Source organism: Triturus cristatus, chromosome 5_1, assembly GCF_964204655.1.
Source record: "Triturus cristatus chromosome 5_1, aTriCri1.1, whole genome shotgun sequence".
NCBI classification, from domain to species: Eukaryota; Metazoa; Chordata; class Amphibia; order Caudata; family Salamandridae; genus Triturus; species Triturus cristatus.
In genome coordinates, this window is record NC_140587.1 from 148,367,543 (window position 1) to 148,384,433 (window position 16,891).

Here is a 16,891-nt window from a genome sequence, read left to right on the forward strand (position 1 = left end):
CTAAAGATATTCATTAAAAATCATGCGAATAACCAAAACTTATTTAGTTACCTGTTTGCAGAAAATGTCCCAGTGCTGAATCTAGGTATCTAGCACGGAGTTAGAAAAGTAACGATAAAAGTAACTTACCTTCAATTTACTGAAAAAACCTATTCATTCCAATGTACTGTATTTGCTAAATGTTGCAAACTACTGCATCCCCTGTAAATCAAACAAAGTACAAATTCTATTGCATTTTCAAACTGTTGTACAATCAGCAAGTTATTACTGAAAGGTATTTTATGCTTACCTGTGCCAGGCTTGCTTGGTTCTAAAATAAAACAACAGTATATTTTTTATACAAAAACAATTGGCCTAGACTTCAGTTCTCGAGTGTGTGAATTCATTTGCTGACTAAGTGTGTACATCAAATGCTTAACACTGTCCTCTGATACTGCCTTACTGCTCAACCACTCTACCACAAATGGAGAGTAAGGTTCTATCTAACTTTAACCTCTGCCTACCTCTGGGGTCACCTGGACTCTATACACACTATACCTCATTTTGGTGAAGTATATATAGAGCCAGTTTCCTACACTATACGTTTGCTTTTCATTTTTTATTTTGCAGCTTTGAAAATGGGCTAGGTGTCACAAAACAGGTGATTTGTGGTTTGACACATCGACTTTTTATAGATTGTAAGTAACAATTTCGAATGTTACATCTTCTTGCTACCTGATTGAGAAAATAATAAAAATTCTTTATATGGTTTTTTAAAAATTTCAAGTGATCTGTACATGTTATATTGTAACATTATAATATGTAATGCAACAACATGGAACTGTATTCAGGATTAATGTCTTGGGTGCTTCTTCCCCTTGTACATCTCCTAAAAGGTAGTCTTAGCTGTCATCTCCTCAGTATGTTGGGCAATTAAAAAACATCTCAAAGAATTCAGACTTTTACTGAGTATCGTTAGCCAAGACCTTTTGTTTTGACTACAATTATATGTATAATATAGTTACTTCTTGTGATTTTTAGCCAGCCCGCTTTATTCATTGGTCTCTTACTGTGTCAGTCACTATTTTCTTCTGCCCACTACAGCATGGGGCATTGGGCCTGGCTAACTTCACTGGAATTGGCAAAATGATGCCCTCTTATAAGGAGCAAATTCACTCACAAAGTAGTTCCTTTAAGTGTGAGCGATTGAGACAAAACAAGCATTAACAATGTCGAAAGACGGTCTGCCAATGCCAGATCTATCATCTTTGGCAATGCTTGCTTTTATTGAGTTCCAATTCCACTTTAAGTGCATCAGCAAGAGCCAAAGTTGTTATTGCTGGTCTGTTGCACTTGTGCCAAAGAAAGCAAAGCACATCATATGCTTGAGATGAATCCCTATCCCTGTGCTGATGAAAATCTACAGGGTTAAATTTGTCAACCAACATGATCAATCATTTTTTTTATTTTTTAAATAGCCTCAATTACTGCAAACATTCGATTTTGTATCAAGCTCCACAGAAGGTTACCACAGTTTTCTGAAAATAATCTAAACTATCTATTAAATCGGTTCATAAGTGGCCATCCTGATATGTGCACACCAAAATTATATTCGATTTACTACATTAATTTTTACGACTAAATCCGCTGACTTATTTAACCAATTCCACCTAGGGATTTTAACCCTAAAACAAATCATTCCAATTGGTTGCTTCTCTGCCGGGAGATTCCGCTTAGGTCAGCTTATTATGGATGCTAATAATGCTGCTTGAGCAACAGGGTATGGTCATTATAGCTTTTAAAAATAAAAAAATCTACAAGAACAAGTGCACACACCGGCAAAGGTTAGGGTACATAGTGTTGTGACCAGAAAGCATGGGGGGACGCCATACAAATGAACTACCCATTGCTCAATACTACCCATTGCTCAATATAGAATGTATACTTTGACAAAGAAATCGTATTAAATTGTAGATGAATTAGGAGTGTGGTAAGTTACTGACCAAGAATATAGAGACCGGAGGTGTGATCCCAGATTTCACCCTTCATTAAATATTTGTGTGATTCTGGTCAAATTACTTTATGTACTTGTGGCATGTAATAAGTGAAAACTGAACACTATGGCGTCAATGTGGTCTTCAATCGACCATCCAAAGTAGAGAGAAACATTCTCTACCTTGTCCTGCTTCGCTGACAATTGCAAAGAATAGCCATTCTAAAATATTTGTTCGTTTAGAAAGAGCTCTACCTCTCACTCAATTGTTTACCTCTGACCCAACAGCCTACCCCTGACTTTCCCCCAATATTTGTGTTGCGCCTTCCCCGCTAATTGCATCTTCTGGGGGAGCTATTCTCCTGTTCAGTGCTCCAGTGCTCTTGCGCAAGGTTTGCGCTCTACAAATGTCAACACCTACGTACGCATACAAGATGTCTGTGTGGGTTTTGAGACCTATTGTGACATCATTCGCGGGATGTTCTCTTTTCCTTAAACGCCCACCATTACACTCTGGTTTGAATAATCCTGCATCAAGTGGATCCCACCCATACCATGCATAGCACCATATGTTTGAGATGCTGCGGATACAATTTCCTCTATAAAATACTGTGATGTACCTTTGTCGAAGCCCTAAAAGAATATATGTGTAGTTTGAGATATGCATACGACTGAAGTTGTACATAATTTACACAGTGCGATTTGCATTGAAGCTAACTACTGATAAGTATAAGCAGCAGCCAGTATGGATGTCTGTCTCTCTCAAAATATGACCATGCATTTGAGTGGTGGAGGAAGAGATGGGACTGGTGGAGGTAGTCTCACAGATGGGACTGGTGAAGGTAGGCTCACAGATGAGACTGGTGAAGGTAGGCTCATAGATGTGACTGGTGAAGGTAGGCTCACCTGCAGAAGCTGTGAAGGCATTCACGCAGCAGCACCCCCGCTCCATGGGCCACCTTTGTGTAACAGATCAGGCACTCAATCTCCTCCTGGTTCGGTACAAGAGCCTCCTCGTCCAGCTGCAGCAGATATAAGAAGTTCTGGAGTCTCTCCTCTTCCTGTGCCTGGAACGCAAAACACCACCGTTTCCATTTTGACGAGCACCAGGTAGTACAGGCTTTTTTCAATGAGTATTTATTAATTATTCTGGTTAAAGTGTATGAATCAGAACTGAATTTGCTATTTCACAATGTAAACACACAAAAAAGTGACCAAAAGATTTTTTTGTTGCATTATGGTACCAATGAAACGTTTGTAATTATACATTTTGCAGCTTCTTACTATAATTGCAATACAGACGTTTGTAAGAGATGTCGCCACATAAAATTGACAGGTGGCCACACCCCCTGTAACGCCTTAACAATTCATGTGAATAAGCAACAGCCATAGGTCATACCACTGCAAGTCCATGTCCCACTTTGAGAAGTCGCCATTTTGTGTACCCCTTACTGACACCACCATTTTCTGGATCCATGATTGTGTACCCACTCAGTGGATTGTATTCATTCACAATCTTGAGTTGTGTGTGTTGTGCATACCTGCATTGGTCAAGGCATCATGTTGCCCTCGAAAAAACTAAGGCAGCAGGGAAAGAGGCCCTCCCCTGTGCCGTAAGGGCCGAGAGGCAATCTCTTGTGGGAGTACGTCCTCCCATGTTAGACACTATTCCACACTAAGTATCCCACGGTCTGGTGAACAAGGTTCACGAGTTCCTAAAGCTAACCCTGGTGAGTTAGATATGGGAAGATTGGCGCAAGCCCGGGGACTCGGACAAATTAGGTGGCATCACGGGGCAGGACCCTTGATGGCTGTGTGACTAAAGGGCTCCCCACACATACCGGAGTCCCAAGTGATTCATGTTCTCTCCCAAAGAGGGATGGAGTAAAGAAATGAAAACAAAGATTAAATAGATCTCTTGCTTGTCTCTAAGGAGCAGCTACCTGCCCTTACATTTAAAACAGGATAGGGACTCCCCTTTCCGCCTACAACCAGGGAGGAGATTGCATTCTTCGTGACCTGAAGAAAGTGCAGGAACGTTTTGGCCATACAAGGACTGAAACATGTAGGACCATAAAACTCTCAGTGACCCCCCATTTTGGATTTCAATCTCCCTGACAGTTCCACAAATAAAGAGATACTGGGATCTGTCTGCGGATTACTAATCTTTAACTTCCCCTGGCCATATCTCACCAAGAGCTCCCTGGAATACGGTTGAGCCCACCCTGACTTCTAGGCATCAGGGTGACCCGATGATGAAGCATGACACCACTAGGGTGTGTGAGGGTAATATAAACAAAAGGGCTTGTTTCCTTCCACACTCTCCAGTGTGTAACATCTGATTGCTTCAAATAGGATCTTCCCATATCTAACTCACCAGGGTTAGCTATAGGAACTTGTGAACCTTGTTCACCAGACCGTGGGATACTTAGTGTGGAATCATATGGCCCTCTACAACTTCCACAAGCGTTCAAGGACGTTGCCACACTTAAGGTAGTGTGGGGGACAAGTGCCTGAAATTTCCTTTCCCTTTTCTCCAAGATCCAACTTGCATATTTTTAGGGGCTGGAGACAAGTTTTTTGCTGTGAGATGAGAAGCAGAAGCAATGCTACCACTTGCCCATAATCGAAGGGTTGAGAGGGTAAAGCCCACAATGATTCACACGAATACTCTTAAGGTTACTGCATTCTGCTTTCCAGAGATTACCATGGACCAATCACCGGGTGTAAAGCGATTCATCATGATGGAAGACATTATAGCAGTCATTACGTTTCTTGAAAAATAGATTATATTTTGAATTAATATTGGATTGTTTCTCTTTTAGTACTGTGTTTTTGTATACGAATAGATTAATATGCAATCATCTGAAAACTACAACTTAACGTGATAAAAAAAGAGAATCATTAGCGCTCTTTTGCAAGATCCAACAGCTCAGTGGTTTGTACTAATAAGTCAAGTGTAACAAAATAGAGGTGTTTAAAGTTTTTTTTGTAATTATCTTTGTTCTGCGTTCCACGTCATTGCATTTTCTAGGGGTCCTTCCAATTAAGACAAAAGCACATTCTAGAAGGATTGTGAAGGAGCTGGGCTTTTAGATAAGTCATGCAAGCAGTGGCAAAACAAGTATTGGCAAATCTGCGGTTAGATTGAATACCCACCAGAAACAGCATTACAAAAGGTAAGTAACTTGTTCTTCTGATAGATACTTCTTTCCACAGAACCACCTTCCCAGGTGATGGGTCTGTGGAATGTCTCAGGTCAAAATGTCCCTCCCGCTGAACCTTGCTATCCAGCCAGTAGAAATTTGTGAACAGACACCCATGTAGCTTCCTGACAGATGTCCAAGACAGGCACTCCAAACTCAAGCACGGTGGTAGCAGCCGTGGCTCTGATTGAATGAGCCCGTAGACCTTTGGGGGGCTGTTTCTTAACCAGTCCATAGCAGATCAAACCACAATCCATCTAGAGATGCTCCGTTTCTGCACCGCTTTGCCATTCTCTGTCCCAGAGAACTCCACAAACAGCTGATCATCTGCACAATGGTCCTTGGTGTAATCAATTTAAAAGCTCAGGGCTCTCTCTTGGGTCAAAGCAATGGAGTCTCTCTTCATCCTTGGATGGATGTGGTCGCGGCAAAGAACGCTGGCAGGGTACTAGACTGCTGTTATGAAAAGGCAGTACACCTTATTGGGAAAAAAGCTGCCTTTGTCCTCAGCACTATTTTGTGTGGAAAAAAGGTGGTATGCGGTTGCTGGACAGATAATGCTTGTAATTTACTCACATGACGAACTGACATGATTGCGATGAGGAACACTGTCTTCCAGGGTTCCCAACCTCCGAAGATGACCAGCGACCACCACCATACTTTTCGTGAGAACCCAAGATTCACTGGTGAGACCAAAGGGCAGCAGTGTATTTAGGGTTAATAATATACGTGCTTGTGGCCAACCTGAAACCACAGGTAATGCCTGTGTGACTGCAGGATGGGGACATAAAAATAAGCGTCCTGTAAGTCTAACGCCACCATCCAGTCAGCTGGATTCAGGGCAGACAGAACTTGGGCCAGGGTGAGCATTCTGACATTCTCCTTTTTGAGGAAGAAGTTCAGAGGGTAAAGATCCAAAATAGGACAAATTCCTCTGTTGTTTTCAGCACCAGAATGTAATGGGAGAAGCAACCAGTCCCTACGTCTGAAGGCAGCACCTTCTCTTTGGGTCCCTTGTCCAAGACAGCCTGATGGTCCTCTGGAAGCTGTTGTGGTATAGGAGGAATGTGTGGAGAAGTGGATAGAAATATAGGACGTATTCATCCTGGATGATTTGAAGTACTTATTTTCTGATGTGATGTTCTGCCACCCATGGAGGTAATAACTTATTCTGCCGCCAATGTGCTGCCGAGGGCAAACTGAAGGGGTTTTGGGGATGATGGGGGACTGGGTAGTGCATTGCCCCGCAGGCCCTGGATGCTGTTGGCAGAATCCTAGACCTCTACCTCTAAAGTATTGGGAGGTTTGCTGTTGTGGGGGTATTTTTTGCTATTGCCTTTAGTGAATACCCCTTTAAAAGCCTCAAAAAGGGTGATATTGCTGGGGACTCAGCAGCATAGATGCTGAAAGTCCAAGGGAGCATGATGCAGCTTTGGTTTCTTTAAAGTGCTCCACGGCTAACTGTCCAAGCGGCAAGGAGGAATTTGCACCAGTTAAAAAGCTGTAGATGGCTTAAAATATTTCTTATTCTATGCTCTACCCTGCACGCCTGAGAATTGGATTTGAGGGAACTGCCAAGATTTACAATAACCCCAAGGCGGCCATGAAACATACCAAATCCCTGAAGAAGAGACAGTGAGATGCTGAAAGCAATCCTGACGAAGAGAAGCAGTGAGTACCAGTTCAGGACTGCATATTACTGCCTGTCGGCTGCAGTGATGGAAAAGGTCTGTAGGGGATGGCTCGCTGTAATGAGGTAAAATACTAGTGACATCATATGATGGCATCTCGGTGCCTGGGCTATATCTCCTGGCAGTTGTAAGTGCACTGTCGGGGTATGGATAGCCTGTTGCCCTTTGGGCTCTGGACTCTTGTTGGACTGCCACGTTGATAAAATGGACTCGTTCTGCCACCTCCCTGTTCAGTGGGCGGCTGACTGCACTCTAGCGTTTCTCAATGGGTGTACCCTGCTGGTTTCACAGGATGTTTTTCCTTGGGGTGGGTCTGTTCGCTTTGTTATGGGCTGTTTTTAGCAAGTTGGGGGTGCTGAAGAGGGTGGGGGGGATGGTTTGGCGGGCAACAAATGTTGCATGTGCAGCGCAATACAAATGTAGTACATTATCAAAAATGTGTGCACCATTCCGAGGATCTGTAAGGGGGGGTCCTGTGTGCCATGTTTTGAATATGCAGGTCTGGGTGTCACGGTTAAGTTAGTAACATGGAATATACGCGGTCTAAACAACCCTAAGAAAATCTGCGATGTGCTAGCTTTTCTTGATCGGAATGATATACAGGTGGCCTTCCTCCAGGAGACGCACCTTACTAAGCATTCGGAATGCAATGTTGGGGCCCTGACGTAGCTTACTAAGCATTCGGAATGCAAAGTGGGGGCCCGCTGGACCGGTGTACGAGCAGCAGCATCGTATTTATCGTATCCTAGGGGTGTGCTGGTGCTAGTTAAGAAGGCTCAAACCCGAGGCGGATGAGCAGGGAAGGGTGATGTTGGTCCAGGGTAAGCTAGGTGGCACAACTGTCATGTTTGTCAATACCGATGGGCCAAATGTGGATGACCCAGCCTTCTATAATGATGTCTGGAGGCGTATCAGGTCGTTACCCCCTTCTGTTGTGATATGGGGTGGGGATCTGAATGGGTACCTGGACCCTCAGCTGGATCGGTCTGCCGGCTCGATGCAACAGGGTAAGCAGACCGCATGTGTACTTGCCGAGGCTGAGGGGATCGTGGATATCTGGCACAGCCGCAATCCTGCTGGGAGGGAGGGGACTTTTGTGTCCTCGGTGCATGGGTCATTGTCAAGGCTGGACTATTGGCTGGTCTCTAAGGAAGTAGCCCCATGGACAGTGACTGTTAAGCACCTGGCAAAGACGCGGTCTGATCTTGCCCCCATGCTTCTGGAGCTGAATATACCCGCTCTTGCCAGACCGCTGTTCTAGTGATGGCTACAGCCGTTGTCCCTGTTGGACCATGTGTTCCGGACCACAAATGGAAATGCTATAACACTTTTTTTTTTTTTTTAAACGAAGGGTCGGTTGATGAGGCAAGCACTCTCTGGGAGGCTTTTAAGGTTACCATTAGGGGAGGCAGGCATACTAAAGGCACTTCGGAATAGGCTACAGGGCCTGGGCGAGCAGATAAGTGCACTAGAGCGCAGCTATGAACAGTGGCCCTCGTCTACACTCCTAGTGAAAATTAGGGATCTGGTGTCAGAATACAATCAGGATGCTGGACAGGAACTTCTACACTTGTCCAGGAGATGTAAGGCCATGTACCTACGGGGAGGGTGGTAGGCCCAGCCGCTCTTTGGCGCATAAACTGGTGCTTCCAAAGGGACAAGAGCACATAGTAGAGATGCTAAATAGTGACTATCCTGCAATTTATCACTCCTGATATCAGTAAGGTGTTCCTTGACTTTGCATATCTATGTGGGGAGAGACCGACGGCGAGTGATAGTGAGATCTCAAGCTACTTGGAGAACCTAGCACTTGGGTGGTTGTCTAATGGTCAGCGAGAAGATCTAATACAGCCCTTCATGGTAGAAGATGTCAGGGAAGCAATAGCGGCATTGCCATCAGGCAAAGCGGCTGGGCTGGATGGGCTGCCTAGCGAGTTTTATAAAACATACACTGAGGCTTTGGCCCCGAGGCTGTTGTAGGTATTCGCTGAGGCTTATGAGATGGATGTCTTGCCCCCGTCTCCAAGGGAGGCACTTTTTGTAACATTGCTAAAGTTGGACAAGGAACCCAATAGATGCGGGTCGTACAGACCCCTATCCCTTACAAATACTGCTACAAAAATATTCGCAAAAATCATTGCCAACAGGCTTCAGCCCTTGGTCCCCCAGTTGATACGACCAGACCAGTCTGGATTTCTGCCTAAGCGATCAACCATGCATAACTTGCATAACATTTTTGGGGTACTGCATCAGATGGATCCGGAGCTCCTGGCCGCGGCGGTGCTCCTGAATGTGGCAAAAGCTTTTGATTTGCTTCACTGGGGGTATATGTTTGTGGTCTTGCAGAGAATGGAGATGACGTCGTTTTTTTCTGAAATGGGTGCGACTTTTATATACTGGTTTGGTAGCCAGAGTCCGGGTCAATGGATGGGTATTTTGCCCAATCACAATAAGCAAAGGCACTAGACAGGGCTGCCCTCTCTCCCCAATGCTCTTTTCATTGGCACTAGAACCCTTGGCGTGTAAGATTTGACAGCTCCATGCTGATGCCGCATTGGGATTCCGGCAGCGCCCACTAGCCATTTCATTGTATGCGGATGATATGATGCTATACGTCCAAGAGCCGGCCATGCATCTGGCACCTGTGCTTCACGAGTATGTCCTGTTTGAGAGGCACTCGGGGTTGGACATAAATTGGGCGAAGTACACGGTATTCCCATTAACTGATTGCACTCAAGAAATTGTATTGGAGTACCCACTCGCATGGTCCTCTGAGCCAGTGAAAAACCTGGGGGTTTGGGTGCATAGAGACCCTGATACGGTGCTCAGTATGAATTATGGGTGGGCAATCACAAAAATAACGGAACAAGTTACCCGGTGGACGAGGCTCCCGTTGTCCCTGGCAGACAGAATTGCAGTGGTAAAGATGACTCTTCTCCCCAAGCTTCTCTATCTGTTCATAAACATCCACATAACCTTGAATATGGCACTTTTTAAAACATTACAGTCCTGTTTGCTGTCTCTCGTGTGGGCTGGAGGGTAGCCGAGGCACAGCTGGAACACATCGACGCTGCCGTTTGAGCGGGGAGGGTTCGAGGCGCCAGACTATTTGTGTTCTCGGGCGCAATTTGCAGATTATTGGTATTTTCCTTAGCGGTATCTGCCACATTTAGCTATGGAGGCGGACACTTCTTTCCCAGCCCCGCTTACTGCTATGGTCATGCATAATGATAATGGGGTCCCAGAAAGGAGATTAACCAGGTTAGAAGCACTGTCAGGGCGTGGAGGGCTCTAGGAGCTCGTGTAGAGAGAGAGTATTTATATACGCCTGGATGCCAATTGCTGCAAACCCGGTTATCTCGGCTGCTCGGGAAAGCGGGCATTAAATGTCATGCAAAATGCAGGCGTCACTACGTTGGGGGACATGTACAGAAATGGTCTTTTTCTGACCCTGGAAAATTTCCTGGCTGGGCAAGTATATACATCAATGCATGGATTTGCATATACCAGATTACGCATGGCAGTGAGAACATTGTATCCTGAGTTCCCTCAAGAGCGGAAGATGTTCAAAGCATTACAGATCGTGTTGACTGTAGGAGAGAGCAAGGGACTGATCACTAAGTTGTACTGTGCTTCTCAGCGGGAAAATTATGTGTCTAGTTTCCCATCCCTTGAGAAATGGAATAATGAGCTGGTGGTCCCTATGGCCTGGAAGGATTGGGAGGCGTGTTGTGCCTTGACAGGGAGATTGACCGCCACCTGTAACCTACGAATAATTCACTTTAAATACTTGCATCAGCTGTATTACACCCCATGCAATTGATGAGATTTGGGCTAAGGGAGGATACAAGGTGCGTCAGATGCGAGGCTGAGGGGGCGAACTTTGTGTACCTGGCCTGGAGATGTGCTGCTAGTCATAACTTTTGGCTGAAAGTTACTCAGGTACTATCAGATATGATAATGGAAATGGTTGAATATAAGCTGGAACTCTGCTTGTTGGGGTTGGTAAAGAAGATAAAGCCATGTAATAGACGTATAGTTGCTATCTCTACTCTGTTCGCAAAACGGGCTGTTGCAATGTATGGGGGGGGGGGATAAAACTGTGCCAACCCTGGTCAAATGGATCAAAGATCTGGTGTATTGTAAAGAACAAATGAACATTTATGCTGAGGAGCTGCCAGAAGTGTCCAGACCTAAGGACTTTCAGTCACCATTGACTGCGTACTTGATGGATCATCCTGACATGGCATAAAATGCTTCGGAGTAACTAGTATTTTTTAAGTGTTGTACTGTTTTACAGGACCTCAGAGTGTAAAATAACCACGCATGTGATGGGAATGTACTGCAATGCTTTGCACACCTGGATGTTTATTTAAAGTTGTAACAAGGAGGGATGGCATAAATACTTGTATCCTTTGTATCTACTGTTCTGTTGCACCCTGCACATCTATGTATGCTGCTATATGTAATTTGGAAATGCAATAAATAAAATAAAATATAAAAATGAAATCAAAGTGCTCCACTGCTGAGTCTGCTTTGTTTCTGAAGAGATGGGTCCCATCAAAAGCCAAATGTATCAGTGATGCTAGGAAATCAATTGAGAAGCCTGTGGATCTTATCCATGTGTGGTGATGAAGCTGCACCCTAATAGGGACTGCAGGCTAGACCTTGCTCAATATGTCCTACAATGCGTGGGACTAACGTTCCAGGAAGCGCCTCGAGTTAATGGATCTGAGGGCGAGGGTGGCAGAGAAGAACATTATTTTCCCAAAGTTCTCCATGTGTTTAGATTCTCTGTTTGGAGGTGTGGTTGGGAAGGAGTTAGTATTCAACCTGCTTGCAGATGCTTGTACTACAAGACTCTCTGGTGGAGGATGATGGAAGAGGAAAGTTGGATCCCCGAATCAGGCCTATGTCACCTTGCAGTCTGTCTGTTGATAGACAAGATCCTGGTTTACCCTAAGTGCCCACCAAGGTGTCCGTGAGTGCCTTATTTAAAGGCAGAAGCTGCACTGGGGAAGTCTACTCTGGCTGCAGAACTTTCGTAAGGATGTTTGTTTTGATCTCCACTGAGGACAGGTGGAGGTTGAGGACTTCTGCAGCACTCCTGATGACCATTACAAAAAAATGCAGATTCTTCTGTGTATGGTCCAGTTGGAGAGTTGAACTGTAGATACTCTGCCAGGCAGAAGGACAGCTGTGCTGCTGAAGGACTGCCACTATTCTAGATTGCTGTGCTGATCTATTGCCCTCTTGCCTGGGTGAGAAGGACTGGACCTGCATCACTTGACCTCAGAACTCAAAGTGACATCAAGAGCTTGTTGGCTGGCCTCCGGATCTGAAGACTCAGATACATAACAGGCTTGTAATTCCTGCACCAAGACTCTGCCATCTGTGAGTCTACTCTGCCAAGTTGGGCCACCCACTCCTGGACCCTTGGAAGTGGGCCCAAGATGCTTACCAGTGGAACTGACGCATCTTCTCTACTGAACGTCGCATCTCTGGGCAGAACCAATGCATCAACACTGCTAAATGGATTGGACCCATCCCAAAAGACTTGCATTGTCGCCACCACCCGTATCGCCTTCAGAACCACCGCTGTGCAACGCTTTTTCCTGGGCAAGTTCCTCGCATCGCTAGTTGACTCCAGCCTTGCACCTACTTCTTGAAGACCAGGTCTGTGCAAATAGTTATATCTAAAATAAAAGCTACTCAAACCCTACGTTAGGAAGCATACCAGCCACTTAAAAAAAAAATGATGGCCCAAACCTCATGGTAGCCCCTGTCGAGCATTTAGCTAATTTTAGCCGCACGTATAATAAACTGCGATAGACAGACATCAATTCAGATGTTCCTTTGGGTTACTTGGCTCAGAATGGACCAACCATGAATGTCGACAAAAGATACATTTTTGAGTTAGACCTTGCAAAAAAGCTGTTTGTGGATGCTCAAATGCTACGGATGATGTGTTAGGTACAGGGAAGGAGGTTCCTTTGCGGCAGGATAAAATATATTTACATTATTATTTTTAAAAGAACATTTGCTAGCAAAGGAATCCTACCTGGTGAGCACACCGATGGGCAGCCAGATCTCGATTTTGGAAATACAATCCTTAGGAGGAAAGCACTGATTTAGGAGAAAATGACAAAGGACTGTGTACGACACATCCGACATATGCAAGACGTGAGCGGGTGGCCATTTTAGTAGATTGGGTAAAGCTCCATTACCTGAAACTGAAGGAAGTTGTTTGACAGTATATATGATGGTTTAAAACAGCCGTTTTACTGGGAATTGATCGGTTAATCAGGTACTTACAGAGTTGCGGTTGCAGGATTAGGAGTTTATTTTTGGTATTAAATAAGAGTTGGTTTGTAAAATAATTATTTGAAGAGAATAAGATGTTGGTTTGAAGTCAGAATGGACTCATAACATGTAAACAGATGGCAGAGAAAAGTGATCTATGCAGTAAGGATGTGCCCTTGGAAGATAAGTGGTATGTTGCAGAAATCCACACAAGATTTGAATATAAGAATAGACAGTAAGTTGGAGATTTTGTTACAAGAAAAGAGAATGATGTCTGAGGAAGAAAGGTTTTGGTTGGCAGGGGAAGGTTCCCAGAGTAAGAGGAGGAAAAGGGAGCAGGAAACAAAAACATTTGGACCCTAATGTGACTCAGTCTAAGAGAGGGAAGTTCACAGAGTCGAACAGTGGTTTTTGTGTTCACACGAAACATGAGTGTCGAGGACACACACGGGGAACAGCGTAAGGGTCCAGGAAAGTACTAAAAATCAGATTTTATAAAGAGGATAGGATGTGGCGCAAACAACTGGCCATGTGGTGAGCAGTTTAGATGGGGAGAATGGGGCTTTGACTGACCCCTTTGGGGAATTCATGTTTGACCCCATGTTAGATTTTAAAAAAGCGCTCCACCAGAATGGGCACCAGCAGCGCATGTCGCAGAGTACGTGCAGACATGGTTAAGGTAACAGATTCTTAAAGACATTAGATTAAGTCTCAGATCAGAATGCCCAAGGCCTAATTTAGCAAACAAAATTATGCAAGCTCCTGATTTAGAAGCCAATATTTAGCATTCATTTGTAAGGGAGGACGAGATCCCAGGAAGGGATTAGATAAGGGCCAGCGGATGTGCCAAGCCAGGCTGCTGGATTTAACAGGTCCATTAACTAAGATCTCCGATATGGCAGAGGAAGCTTATGTGTAGAAGGATTGTGTTAATGTTGAAGAATTATGAGAGTGGATACAGAGATAAGTCTGTCTCTTGGGGAATGCGAACACCATCATATCTGTAGAGCGTAGGAAAAGCATCCTACTTAAGATCGACCTCAAGTTGGTTAAGCTAGCCAATAATGAGTAAGGGCTAGCAGCTAATGGTCTATTATTTAGGGACACATTTATTAAGGAGATATCAAAGTATGTGGGGGTTTTCAGTTCGCTAAAGAACTCTCAAAGAGTGATTAAAAAAGTATTTGACAGGCTTGTGTTTGGTTTGCCCGGGCGAACAAGAGGTCGGTTCCCTGGCTGGGGCCACAGCATTACAAGGACCTCATTTACTAGAGGATTTAGACCAAACCGATATCAAACCTCTTATCAGTCTGGTGGGTTTTACCCTCAGAAACAAAGACTTAGAGGAAGAGGAATCCTTGGTGAACGTTGCACTAGTGGATCAGATAATTTGTCAGTGATTGCATCCTTGGACGGCGGGTGCAGAAAGTGGTTGCACCATTAATTCATTTATTGTACTTTGGAGTTTGAGGTGCTTGGCCATGGTCAGCCGTTTGTTCTTTCTTTTTTCAATTTAGTGGATCAGATATGTCTAGACCATTTTGTTACCCCGAAAAATCTGGGCAGCAGACTTGCGCAGTTTTTCAGCAATTGGTCCTGAGTAACAGGAGATCCTTGGGTGCTGGAAATAGTGAAAGGGTATCACATCGATTTTGTGGAGAAACCAATACAGGTTCACATCCCAGAAATGATAAGGCTCAATATAGAACTTATAGATTTGATGAACAAGGAGGGTCGAGAGTTGGTAGTAAAGGGAGCTAATGTAGAGATGCGAGTAGCTCATAGGGGTTTTGTGTTCAATATATTCCTAGTAGAAAAAAAGGAATATAACCAGTGATAAACCTGAAGGGTTTGAACAAAAGGGTGGAATATCATTATTTCAAGATGGAAGGTATGCATTTACTCAGGGACGTTCTGCAAACAGGGGATTGGCTAACAAGATTAGATTTAAAGGATGCTTTTTGACAATTCCAATTTGGGAACCCCATCAGAAATATCTTGAGTTCAGGGGGGATCGAAGAATGTGGAAATTTGTGAGCCTGCCATTCGGCCTATCCTCGGCCCCTTGGTGTTTCACCAAAGTTCTTTGGCTGGTGGCTGCATATCTGAGAGAACAAGGTGCGCATCTATCATCTATGTAGACTACATTCTTTTAATGGAGCAGGAGAGACCAAAGGTGTTGGAACATACAATTATGGCAGTATCCTTGTTGGAGGATCTGGGATTTGTGGTGAACAGACAGAAGTTATGTCTGATTTCGAGGCAGGTGACTCAGTTTTTAGGTTTTCTGATAGACGCAGTATAAGGGCAACTGAAACTGCCAGAGGAGGAGTTAAAACGTATATGGAGAGGTAGATTTGCTGCAATTTAAGCTATTCTTTCAGGACCTGAGAATTATCGTTCTCTTTAGAGATTGAAGGCCAAACATCTGAGTCAAGGGTTGAGATATTCGGAGGCAATTGCCCTTTTAGAGGCCAAGGAGGAACTTGGTTGCTGGTTAAGAAATATGGAGACGTGGAATGGGAGAGCCATTTTGGGGAGCTGCCAGAGATGATTATAGAATCAGATGCGAGTTTGACAGTATGGGGAGCATGTTGTTGTACAGTTTCTAGAGGAGATATATGGACAAAGGCGGAAAACGATTTACACATGATTTGTTTGGAGCTTCTCGCTGGGTCTTTCGCAATGAAGAGTTTTACGAAGAACAGGCCGAAGTGTTTGATTCTTTTGAGGATGGACAATGTGTCTGCTGTAAGATAGGTTAACAAGTTAGGAGGACTGAAATCAAGAGATCTGGCAGATTTGTCCAAGGGTATTCGGGGTATTGCTTCAGACAGAATATTGTAGTGCAGGCGGAACATATTCCAAGACTGAACATTGTGGAGGCAGATTGGTTTTTGAGGAAAACAGAGCCTCTAGCAATTGGGCTCTGGACAGAGTGGTTTTAATGCGCTTGATGGAACTTTGGGGTCCTTTTCAGGTGGATATGTTTGCGGACAGATTGAATACCCAGTTGTAAATGTTTTACAGTTTGTGTTCAGAGTCAGCGGGGATAGATGAATTCAGACCGGATTAGAGGGCTGTTTAGGGTTATGCTTTCCCTCCATTTTCTATGATAACTCGGGGAGCTGTGATGGTTTGCGAGTGGCAGGAGATAGTGGTGTTAGTAACACGTCTTTGGAAGTCTCAGCTTTGGGATCCAATACTTTTGAAAATGTCGGTGGATTAACGGACTCTGTTGCCTGTGTTTCCAGAGATTTTGGTGGGTCCAACAGGGGAGTGGCACAATTTGGTACTGGAGGGTCAGTCGAAGTTGATGGCATGGAAACTTTCAGGCGTGTTTGGTGGGTGCCAGGACTTTCACAAGGAGCATCAAATATTATCAGGGAGTCCTGGGTGCCAGGTACACGGAAAATGTATAGATTGGCATGGCAAAAATAGATTTGCTGGTGTGTTGAGTGGGGTTTTGATCCCATTTCAGTGGATATTTTGGAAGTAGTGATTTATTTATCTAAAATGTTTGCAAAGGGATTGTCTTATAGAACGATTAATGTTCATCAATCAGCTATTGCTGCTGGCCATGTTATCATCAATGGCATTACAGTAGGTTAAGATGTTCTGGTGAAGAGACTTATGAGGAGTACATGGATATCAAAGCCGCCGGTTTCAAGATATAACTTAGTCTGGAATGTGACCACAGTGTTAAGCTACTTGGAAGG

General features: G+C 44.3%; 1 protein-coding gene across 2 annotated transcripts in view; it reads right to left on the bottom strand.

Moving 5' to 3' along the window:
• The window catches only part of LOC146830440 (ranBP-type and C3HC4-type zinc finger-containing protein 1-like), a 540,476-nt gene that overhangs the window by 95,282 nt on the left and 428,303 nt on the right, over positions 1 to 16,891 (bottom strand). For both annotated transcript variants that reach the window (XM_085604678.1, XM_085604679.1), the window contains exon 9: positions 2,879 to 3,039. In XM_085604678.1, the coding sequence (XP_085460804.1) occupies positions 2,879 to 3,039 (161 nt within the window). The remainder of the gene's footprint in view (positions 1 to 2,878; positions 3,040 to 16,891) is intronic.